Source organism: Entelurus aequoreus, linkage group LG19, assembly GCF_033978785.1.
Source record: "Entelurus aequoreus isolate RoL-2023_Sb linkage group LG19, RoL_Eaeq_v1.1, whole genome shotgun sequence".
Taxonomy (NCBI): domain Eukaryota; kingdom Metazoa; phylum Chordata; class Actinopteri; order Syngnathiformes; family Syngnathidae; genus Entelurus; species Entelurus aequoreus.
The window spans coordinates 8646732-8659345 of NC_084749.1; the positions used below are offsets into that span (position 1 = coordinate 8646732).

The following is a 12614-nucleotide window of genomic DNA, read 5'->3' on the forward strand; positions in this document are numbered from 1 at the left end:
CACATAAAAAAATCCAGATTTTTTGACACTTGGAAAAAATCCCCACTTTTTGACACTTAAAAGAAATCCAGATTTTTTTGACTCTTAAAAAAAATCCAGACTTTTTGACACTTGTAAAAAATCCAGACTTTTTGACACTTATACAAAAATCACATTTTTTGACACTTATAAAAAATCAAAGTGACTTATTTTTAACACTTGAGTCTGGCCCTTTTGGATCCCTAAGAATTTTTGTGGGATTAAAAAAAATGTACTTGGTCAATAAATAATAATTAATTAAAATACATTTTTAAATGAATTATTGACCTATTTATGGCTTCAATTACATCACACTAAATATTCCACTTTGGAATTTTCGAGAGGAACATATATTGTGTTTTTTCCATAAAAAAAACAAGATAATTATTTTATTTTTTTTCATATCGACCGATACATCTGAAGTTATTAATCTTAAGATTTAAGCGTTGAAAGTAAAAAAAATTAAAAATAAATAAATAAATCCATATTGTTTTTTGTTCCTAATATTCTCACTTATTTTATTACTAAAGTGCATCAGGAAAGTATTCACAGCACTTCACTTTTCCCACATTTTTTACGTTACAGCTTTATTCTAAAATGGAATGAATTAACGTTTCTCCTCAAAATTCTACACACAATACCCCATAATGACAATGTGATTATTTTTTATTTTTTATTTTTGCAAATGTATTAAAAATAAAGAGAGAAGAAAGCAAGATGGAGGTTTGTGTTAGTTAATTGTTTCCTTCTGCAAAAAATTAAGAACAAAAAAAAAAGTATGACTTATTTTTAACACTTGAGTGTGGCCCTTTTGGATCCCTAAAAAAATCCAGACTTTTTGACATTTAGACAAAATCCCGATTTTTTGACACTTATAAAAAATCCCGATTTTTTGACACGTAAAAAATCCCGATTTTTTGACACGTAAAAAATCCCGATTTTTTGACACGTAAAAAATCCAGATTTTTTGACACTTAGAAAAAATCCCCACTTTTTGACACTTAAAAGAAATGCAGATTTTTTTGACTCTTAAAAAAAATCCAGACTTTTTGACACTTATAAAAAATCCAGACTTTTTGACACTTATAAAAAATCCAGACTTTTTGACACTTATAAAAAATCCAGACTTTTTGACACTTATAAAAAATCCAGATTTTTTGACACTTATAAAAAATCAAAGTGACTTATTTTTTAACACTTGAGTTTGGCCCTTTTGGATCCCTAAGAATGTTTGTGGGATTAAAAAAAATGTACTTGGTCAATAAATAATAATGAATTAAAATACATTTTTAAATGAATTATTGACCTATTTATGGCTTCAATTACATCACACTAAATATTCCACTTTGGAATTTTCGAGAGGAACATATATTGTGTTTTTTCCATTAAAAAAAACAAGATAATTATTTTATTTTTTTTCATATCGACCGATACATCTGAAGTTATTAATCTTAAAATTTAAGCGTTGAAAGTAAAAAAAAAATAAAAATAAATAAATAAATCCATATTGTTTTTTGTTCCTAATATTCTCACTCATTTTATTACTAAAGTGCATCAGGAAAGTATTCACAGCACTTCACTTTTCCCACATTTTTTACGTTACAGCTTTATTCTAAAATGGAATGAATTAACGTTTCTCCTCAAAATTCTACACACAATACCCCATAATGACAATGTGATTATTTTTATTTTTTATTTTTGCAAATGTATTAAAAATAAAAAATAAACTTGACAGGCTGACTGAGAGAAGAAAGCAAGATGGAGGTTTGTGTTAGTTAATTGTTTCCTTCTGCAAAAAATTAAGAACAAAAAAAAAAGTATGACTTATTTTTAACACTTGAGTGTGGCCCTTTTGGATCCCTAAAAAAATCCAGACTTTTTGACATTTAGACAAAATCCCGATTTTTTGACACTTATAAAAAATCCAGATTTTTTGACACGTAAAAAATCCCGATTTTTTGACACGTAAAAAATCCGAATTTTTTGACACTTAGAAAAAATCCCCACTTTTTGACACTTAAAAGAAATCCAGATTTTTTTTACTCTTAAAAAAATCCAGACTTTTTGACACTTATAAAAAATCCAGACTTTTTGACACTTATAAAAAATCCAGATTTTTTGACACTAAATATTCCACTTTGGAATTTTTTGAGAGGAACATATATTGTGTTTTTTCAATAAAAAAAACAAGATAATAATTTTTTTTTTTTTTCATATCAACCAATACATCTGAAGTTATTAATCTTAAGATTTAAGCGTTGAAAGTAAAAAAAATAAAAAAATAAATAAATAAATCCATATTGTTTTTTATTCCTAATATTCTCACTCATTTTATTACTAAAGTGCATCAGGAAAGTATTCACAGCACTTCACTTTTCCCACATTTTTTACGTTGCAGCTTTATTCTAAAATGGAATGAATTAACGTTTCTCCTCAAAATTCTACACACAATACCCCATATTGACAATGTGATTATTTATTTATTTTTATTTTTGCAAATGTATTAAAAATAAAAAAAAACTTAACAGGCTGACTGAGAGAAGAAAGCAAGATGGAGGTTTGTGTTAGTTAATTGTTTCCTTCTGGGAAAAAAAGTAAGAACAAAAAGAAAGTATGACTTATTTTTAACACTTGAGTGTGGCCCTTTTGGATCCCTAAGAATTTTTGTGGGATTAAAAAAACAACTGTACTTGCTCAATAAATAATAATTAATTAAAATCACTTTTTAAATAAATTATTGACCTATTTATGGCTTCAATTACGTCACACTAAATATTCCACTTTGGAATTTTTTGAGAGGAACATATGTTGTGTTTTTGCCATAAAAAAACAAGATTTTTTTTTTTTTACACAAAAAAAGGCATAAAAACATTTAAAAAATGTTTTATTTCATATCGACCGATACATCTGAAGTTATTAATCTTAAGGTTTAAGTGTTGGAAGTAATAAAAAAAAAAAGCAACAAATTACTTCAAATATTCCATTTTGACATTTTTTTGAGGGGAAAATATATGTCGAAAATGCAAGTGTGTACCTAATGAAGTGTCCAAACATGCATCTTGGCGTGCAAGTTTGTGTTGAATAAACAAAACCAAACTGTTAAACACAAACTCCTTGTAACTTTATATTGAAAGATGAATCTGAAGTTGATCTCGAGATTTAAGCGTAAAAGTAAGAACAAAAAAAAAGTGACTTATTTTGACACTTTAAAAAAATCCAGATTTTGTGACACTTGAAAAAAATCCATATTTTTTTTAAATTTAAAAAATCCAGATTTTTTGACACTTATAAAAAAAATCCCGATTTTTTGACAGTTGCAAAAAATCCCAACTTTTTGACACTTAAAAATCCAGATTTTTTGACACTTAAAAAATCCCCACTTTTTGACATTTAGGGAAAAAATCCAGACTTTTTGACACTGAGAAAAAATCCGGACTTTTTGACATTTAGACAAAATCCCGATTTTTTGACACTTGTAAAAAATCCCGATTTTTTGACATGTAAAAAAATCCAGATTTTTTGACACTTAGAAAAAATCCCCACTTTTTGACACTTAAAAGAAATCCAGATTTTTTTGACTCTTAAAAAAAATCCAGACTTTTTGACACTTATAAAAAATCCAGACTTTTTGACACCTATAAAAAATTCCAGATTTTTTGACACTTATAAAAAATCCAGACTTTTTGACACCTATAAAAAATTCCAGATTTTTTGACACTTATAAAAAATCAAAGTGACTTATTTTTAACACTTGAGTGTGGCCCTTTTGGATCCCTAAGAATTTTTGTGGGATTAAAAAAAAATTTACTTGGTCAATAAATAATAATTAATTAAAATCACTTTTTAAATGAATTATTGACCTATTTATGGCTTCAATTACATCACACTAAATATTCCACTTTGGAATTTTTTGAGAGAAACATATATTGTGTTTTTTCCATAAAAAAAACAAGATAATAATTTTATTTTTTTTCTTATCGACCAATATATCTGAAGTTATTAATCTTAAGATTTAAGCGTTGAAAGTATAAAAAAAAACAACAACAAATAAATGACTTATTTAACACTTTTATGAGTGTGGCCCTGATAATTTGTTCGTTTTTTTAATTAAAAAAATAATGAACCAAAATCAATATTGTTATGAATTATTGACCTATTGTGTCACATCAAATATTCCATTTTGACATTTTTTTGAGGGGGAAATATGCAAGTGTGTACCTAATGAAGTGTCCAATCATGCATCTTGGCGTGCAAGTTTGTGTTGAATAAACAAAACCAGACTGTTAAACATCAACTCCATGTAACTTTATATTGAAAGATGGATCTGAAGTTGATCTCGAGATTTAAGCGTAAAAGTAAGAACAAAAAAAAGTGACTTATTTTGATACTTAAAAAAATCCAGATTTTTTTGACACTTATAAAAAAATCCCGATTTTTTGACAGTTGCAAAAAATCCCGACTTTTTGACACTTAAAAAATCCCCACTTTTTGACATTTAAGAAAAAAATCCAGACTTTTTGACACTTAGAAAAAATCCAGACTTTTTGACATTTAGACAAAATCCCGATTTTTTGACACTTATAAAAAATCCAGATTTTTTGACACGTAAAAAATCCAGATTTTTTGACACTTAAAAGAAATCCAGATTTTTTTTACTCTTAAAAAAAATCCAGACTTTTTGACACTTATAAAAAATCAAAGTGACTTATTTTTAACACTTGAGTGTGGCCCTTTTGGATCCCTAAGAATTTTTGCGGGATTAAAAAAAAATTTACTTGGTCAATAAATAATAATTAATTAAAATCACTTTTTAAATGAATTATTGACCTATTTATGGCTTCAATTACGTCACACTAAATATTCCACTTTGGAATTTTTTGAGAGGAACATGTATTGTTTTTTCCATAAAAAAAACAAGATAATTTTTATTTATTTTTTCATATCGACCGATACATCTGAAGTTATTAATCTTAAGATTTAAGCGTTGAAAGTAAAAAAAACAAAAAACAACAACAAATAAATGACTTATTTAACACTTTTATGAGTGTGGCTCTGATAATTTTTTAGTTTTTTTAATTAAAAAAATAATGAATCAAAATCAATATTGTTATGAATTATTGACCTATTGTGTCACATCAAATATTCCTTTTTGACATTTTTTTGAGGGGGAAATATGCAAGTGTGTACCTAATGAAGTGTCCAATCATGCATCTTGGCGTGCAAGTTTGTGTTGAATAAACAAAACCAGACTGTTAAACATCAACTCCATGGCATTTATTTCATCAAACTCATCAAAAACAAGCCGTTGGGCACAATAAATTATTTTTGACACGTGTTTGGGAAAGCTAAAATAATTTTCCAGCAATGCAAATTGTCACACGTGGTGTTTTTTTTATCCCACCAGACTGCTAGGATCATCCCTGACACTTACTGGCCCGTAATAAATAAATAAATCATCACGTAGCTTTTTTTAAGACGCGTCAGGAGAAGATGCTTCCAGACTTTACTGCTGGAAGATGGGACTCTGGAGCTTGCTGCGCACCTGCTCTCGCTTCTCCTCCTTCTGCGTCAGGTAGGCCTTCAGCTTGTCCGTGGAGAAGCACACCTTGGAGGGGCGTGTCCGCTGGGCCCGCAGCCACGCGCTCTGGAGACACTCGGCTGCCGTGGGTCGCCCCCTGGAGGACAAAAAAAAACAAAGACGTCATCAAACAGGAGCCAACTGCAGAAGGAAAGGTTGTATTTATTTATTTTTGCCTCATTCCTGTGAGCATCCTGCGTGCGACTGAAGCATTAAGGCACAGGTGTCCAAACTACGGCCCGAGTTTAATAAGGAATTTGCTTCATTTTAAATATTTGCTGCACGTTTGCCGCCATCTTGTGGTCAATGACCATAAACTCACACAGCACATCATTTACTTATATGACCCAATCTAAACAACCTTTCCCACTAATGGTGCAAAAAAACTAAGACAGAAAGTCAACACACATAACACAACCTGCTCACTGAACTTGTGGATATTATTAAAAAAGGTATTTTTTTTCGTCATTCTTGTGAGCATCCTGCGTGCGACTGAAGCATTAAGGCAAAGGTGTCCAAACTACGGCTCGAGTTTAATAAGGAATTTGCTCGATTTTAAATATTTGCTGCATGTTTGCTGCCATCTTGTGGTCAATGACCATAAACTTTACGCAGAACATAATTTACCTATATGACCCATATATTTTGTATTTTATTAATATCACAAATTATTTATTAATTTTTGTTTTGCAGGTTAATATATTAGAAATAAATTAATGTTGAGTTAAAGCTAATGTGGATAAATTAGATTTTTTTTTTTTTTAATTGTTGCGTTAATGTATCTTTCACTAGCAAATGGTTCAAGTCGGTCAAAAAATTTTAACGGACCAAGTTTAAATGAAAATATATATTTTTTAAATAACTAAGCAAATTGATGCACTTTAAATATTTACTTTTACGGACTAAAACTATTTTACTGACGTCCATTCTTTTTTGGTTCTCTTCAACGTTAAGTATACAATGTTACGCAGAGGTGTACTTATAACAACTTTATAGACAATACTATTAGTCATAGTCGAGAGTTAAACGTAGTTATTTAATTCAATAAATACTTACTTTTTCGGTCTAAATATGTTATTGACGTTATTCTTTCTTTTTTGGTTTTCTTGAACGTTAAGGATACAATGTTACGCAGAGGTGTACTTATAACAATTTTATAGACAATACTATTAGTCATAGTCGAGAGTTAAACGTAGTTATTTAATTAAATAAATACTTTAACTTTTTCGGACTAAAAATGTTATTGACGTTATTCTTTCATTTTTGGTTTTCTTCAACGTTAAGGATACAATGTTATGCAGAGGTGTACTTATAACAACTTTATAGACAATACTATTAGTCATAGTCGAGAGTTAAACGTAGTTATTTAATTCTATAAATACTTACTTTTCCGGACTAAAAATGTTATTGACGTTATTCTTTCTTTTTTGGTTTTCTTCAACGTTAAGGATACAATTTTACGCAGAGGTGTACTTGTAACAATTGTATAGACAATACTATTAGTCATAGTCGAGAGTTAAACGTAGTTATTTAATTCAATGAATACTTACTTTTTCGGACTAAAAATGTTATTGACGTTTTTTGTTTTTTTTTGTTTTCTTCGACGTAAAAGATACAATGTTACGCAGAGGTGTACTTGTAACAATTTTATAGACAATACTATTATTCACAGCCGAGAGTTAAACGTAGTTATTTAATTCAATAAATACTTACTTTTTCGGACTAAAAATGTTATTGACGTTATTCTTTCTTTTTTGGTTTTCCTCAGCGTTAAACGTAGTTATTTCATTCAATAAATATCATCCACTTCCTTCCTTCCTATGCTTGGAAAAACTAAATTATGTCCATCGCTAGCTATAAGCTAATGCTAGCGAGTAAGAGCGGATGTTTAACTCGGCAAATTGATGCACATTAATATTTACTTTTTTGGACTAAAAATGTTATTGACGTTATTCTTTCTTTTTTGGTTTTCTTCAACGTTAAGGATACAGAGTTATGCAGAAGTGTACTTATAACAATTTTATAGACAATACTATTAGTCATAGTCGAGATTTAAACGTAGTTATTTAATTAAATAAATACTCTTCAACGTAAAAGATACAATGTTACGCAGAGGTGTACTTATAACAACTTTATAGACAATACTATTATTCACAGCCGAGAGTTAAACGTAGTTATTTAATTCAATAAATACTTACTTTTCCGGACTAAAAAGGCTAATGACGTTATTCTTTCTTTTTTGGTTTTCTTCAACGTTAAGGATACAATGTTACGCAGAGGTGTACTTATAACAATTTTATAGACAATACTATTATTCACAGCCGAGAGTTAAACGTAGTTATTTCATTCAATAAATATCATCCACTTCCTTCCTTCCCATGCTTGGAAAAACTGAATTATGTCCATCGCTAGCTATAAGCTAATGCTAGCGAGTAAGAGCGGATGTTTAACTCGACAAATTGATGCACATTATTTTTACTTTTTCGGACTAAAAATGTTTTTGACGTTATTCTTTCTTTTTTGGTTTTCTTCAACGTTAAGGGTACAATGTTACGCAGAGGTGTACTTACAGCAATTTTATAGACAATACTATTAGTCATAGTCGAGAGTTAAACGTAGTTATTTCATTCAATAAATACTTACTTTTCCGGACTAAAAATGTTATTGACGTTATTCTTTTTTGGTTTTCTTGAACGTTACGGATACAACATTACGCAGAGGTGTACTTATAACAATTTTATGCTAGCGAGTAAGAGCTGATGTTTTGGTCGGATCTTACGTGGTTCACTGAGACTTTCGCTACGCTAACTAGCGTTGGGGAGGCTAGTAACCCGAAGCATAACAATCCCGAAAAACTCGTAAGCTGAGATAATTCCTGTATAGACTTAAGTCTGTTTCAATTGGCACATTTCTGTACCTGGGTTTTCGTACGCCCTACTTTGCGTATGATTAAGTTTGCGACAAAAATGTTGCCCCAGTTTTCCTAAGCTGCCAAATAGTCCATTTCCCCCCCGTATCATGATTCTGGAAGTCTGGAACGCATTATTGACATTATTTCCTATTTGGAGAAATGCTATGATTTTCCGCTGAGATTTCAGAACATTCTAGAAAACCGAGGTACAGTAATACTGTTTTTAAAGAGGAGGCTGACCAGGATTTGTTGTTCAGGCTGGTCTTCATCAAGTTCAAGGCTCCTTCGGACAAACCAGGGTAACAACGTCCAAACTGGATCTTTCCTTTCCTGATGTTCTTGTCCTGTTCCCAGCCATGTTCTGCATGGAAGGGACTGTCGGCACTCAGCCTGCAAAAGTAAAAATACTATTACAAAAACAAAAACATAAGTGGAGTGAAAGAGCAAACGGGTGAAAAGTAACAAAAAAGTTTCAATGTTGACTCCAATAACTACGCTGCCATGTATCAATCAATCAATCAATCAATCAATCAATCAATCAATCAATCAATGTTTACTTATATAGCCCTAAATCACCAGTGTCTCAAAGGGCTGCACAAGCCACAACGACATCATCGGCTCAGATCCCACATCAGGGCAAGGAAAAACTCAACCCAATGAGATGAGTGCAATGGACGTCAAGTGGATCTAACATAATATTGTGAGAGTCCAGTCCATAGTGGATCCAACATAATAGTGAGAGTCCAGTCCATAGTGGATCTAACATAATAGTGAGAGTCCAGTCCATAGTGGATCTAACATAATAGTGAGAGTCCAGTCCATAGTGGATCTAACATAATAGTGAGAGTCCAGTCCATAGTGGATCTAACATAATAGTGAGAGTCCAGTCCATAGTGGATCTAACATAATAGTGAGAGTCCAGTCCATAGTGGATCTAACATAATAGTGAGAGTCCAGTCCATAGTAGATCTAACATAATAGTGTGAGAGTCCAGTCCATAGTGGATCTAACATAATATTGTGAGAGTCCAGTCCATAGTGGATCTAACATAATAGTGAGAGTCCAGTCCATAGTGGATCTAACATAATAGCGTGAGAGTCCAGTCCATAGTGGATCTAACATAATATTGTGAAAGTCCAGTCCATAGTGGATCTAACATAATAGTGAGAGTCCAGTCCATAGTGGATCTAACATAATAGTGAGAGTCCAGTCCATAGTGGATCTAACATAATATTGTGAAAGTCCAGTCCATAGGGGATCAAACATAATAGTTAGAGTCCAGTCCATAATGGCTCTAGCATAATAGCGTGAGAGTCCAGTCCATAGTGGATCTAACATAATAGAGTCCAGTCCATAATGGCTCTAGCATAATAGCGTGAGAGTCCAGTCCATAGTGGATCTAACATAATAGAGTCCAGTCCATAATGGCTCTAGCATAATAGCGTGAGAGTCCAGTCCATAGTGGATCTAACATAATATTGTGAGAGTCCAGTCCATAGTGGATCTAACATAATAGTGAGAGTCCAGTCCATAGTGGATCTAACATAATAGTGAGAGTCCAGTCCATAGTAGATCTAACATAATAGTGTGAGAGTCCAGTCCATAGTGGATCTAACATAATATTGTGAGAGTCCAGTCCATAGTGGATCTAACATAATAGTGAGAGTCCAGTCCATAGTGAATCTAACATAATATTGTGAAAGTCCAGTCCATAGTGGATCTAACATAATAGTGAGAGTCCAGTCCATAGTGGATCTAACATAATAGTTAGAGTCCAGTCCATAGTGGATCTAACATAATATTGTGAAAGTCCAGTCCATAGGGGATCAAACATAATAGTTAGAGTCCAGTCCATAATGGCTCTAGCATAATAGCGTGAGAGTCCAGTCCATAGTGGATCTAACATAATAGAGTCCAGTCCATAATGGCTCTAGCATAATAGCGTGAGAGTCCAGTCCATAGTGGATCTAACATAATATTGTGAGAGTCCAGTCCATAGTGGATCTAACATAATAGTGAGAGTCCAGTCCATAGTGGATCTAACATAATAGTGAGAGTCCAGTCCATAGTAGATCTAACATAATAGTGTGAGAGTCCAGTCCATAGTGGATCTAACATAATATTGTGAGAGTCCAGTCCATAGTGGATCTAACATAATAGTGAGAGTCCAGTCCATAGTGAATCTAACATAATATTGTGAAAGTCCAGTCCATAGTGGATCTAACATAATAGTGAGAGTCCAGTCCATAGTGGATCTAACATAATAGTGAGAGTCCAGTCCATAGTGGATCTAACATAATATTGTGAAAGTCCAGTCCATAGGGGATCAAACATAATAGTTAGAGTCCAGTCCATAATGGCTCTAGCATAATAGCGTGAGAGTCCAGTCCATAGTGGATCTAACATAATAGAGTCCAGTCCATAATGGCTCTAGCATAATAGCGTGAGAGTCCAGTCCATAGTGGATCTAACATAATATTGTGAGAGTCCAGTCCATAGTGGATCTAACATAATAGAGTCCAGTCCATAATGGCTCTAGCATAATAGCGTGAGAGTCCAGTCCATAGTGGATCTAACATAATAGTGAGAGTCCAGTCCATAGTGAATCTAACATAATATTGTGAAAGTCCAGTCCATAGTGGATCTAACATAATAGTGAGAGTCCAGTCCATAGTGGATCTAACATAATAGTGAGAGTCTAGTCCATAGTGGATCTAACATAATATTGTGAAAGTCCAGTCCATAGTGGATCTAACATAATATTGTGAAAGTCCAGTCCATAGTGGATCTAACATAATATTGTGAAAGTCCAGTCCATAGTGGATCTAACATAATATTGTGAAAGTCCAGTCCATAGGGGATCAAACATAATAGTTAGAGTCCAGTCCATAATGGCTCTAGCATAATAGTGTGAGAGTCCAGTCCATAGTGGATCTAACATAATATTGTGAGAGTCCAGTCCATAGTGGATCAAACATAATAGTGAGAGTCCAGTCCATAATGGCTCTAGCATAATAGCGTGAGAGTCCAGTCCATAGTGGATCTAACATAATATTGTGAAAGTCCAGTCCATAGTGGATCTAACATAATAGTGAGAGTCCAGTCCATAGTGGATCTAACATAATAGTGTGAGAGTCTAGTCTAGTCCATGATCTGTTTAAGGTTCCATTTATGTCACATCAAATATTCCACATAAAAAAAATTGAGGGGGAAATATATTGCTTTTTTTTTTTGGTTTTTTTTACTCAAAAGTTAATGAATCAAAATCAATATTGTTATGAATTATTGACCTATTGTGTCACATCAAATATTCCATTTTGACATTTTTTGAAATTGAGGGGGAAATATATTGCTTATTTTTTGTTTTTAAATACGAAACCGGGTTTTCTTTAACAAAAGAGGCATCAAGCTTAAAAAAAATAAAAATAAATAAAAATGTATATTGACAAATAGATCAGAAGTTGATTTAGAGATTTAAGCGTTGGAAAAAATATATATTATCATTATTTTAACAGTTTTATAACTGAGATCATTCTGGGTCCAAACTTAAGTGGAATCCTAAAGGTTAAAAAAAAAAGGCCTCCCTATGGTTTGATTTTCCAGTGTGAAACCCCTGCAATAGATGATCTTTGGACTTACATGATGAACAAGAGAACGGAGACCCCTGCAATAGATGATCTTTGGACTTACATGATGAACAAGAGAACTGAGACCCCTGCAATAGATGATCTTTGGACTTACATGATGAACAAGAGAACTGAGACCCCTGCAATAGATGATCTTTGGACTTACATGATGAACAAGAGAACTGAGACCCCTGCAATAGATGATCTTTGGACTTACATAATGAACAAGAGAACTGGGACCCCTGCAATAGATGATCTTTGGACTTACATAATGAACAAGAGAACTCCGATGGCCCAAACATCAGTCTCGGGCCCGACACCTTGGCCCTCCAGGATTTCCGGAGCTTTAGGAAGGACAATATAAACTGACAAGACAGACAGACATATGATATTGTTCATAAAATGCTACTTTCATGCTTTTAGAAAAAATGATGGATATTTGTTGTGCTCATGGAAGTTACTGCCACTCATCAATCCATGG

At 32.3% G+C, this 12614-nt stretch overlaps 1 protein-coding gene across 1 annotated transcript in view; it reads right to left on the reverse strand.

The window, feature by feature from the left end:
- Positions 1-5287: 5287 nt before the first annotated feature.
- The window catches only part of obscna (obscurin, cytoskeletal calmodulin and titin-interacting RhoGEF a), a 99213-nt gene continuing 91886 nt past the window's right edge, over positions 5288-12614 (reverse strand). Inside the window, exons 86-88 of the mRNA XM_062027817.1 lie at positions 12402-12498; positions 8748-8897; positions 5288-5693 (exon numbers count right to left, since the gene is read on the reverse strand). Of these exons, the coding sequence (XP_061883801.1) occupies positions 5522-5693; positions 8748-8897; positions 12402-12498 (419 nt within the window). The 3' untranslated portion in view covers positions 5288-5521. The remainder of the gene's footprint in view (positions 5694-8747; positions 8898-12401; positions 12499-12614) is intronic.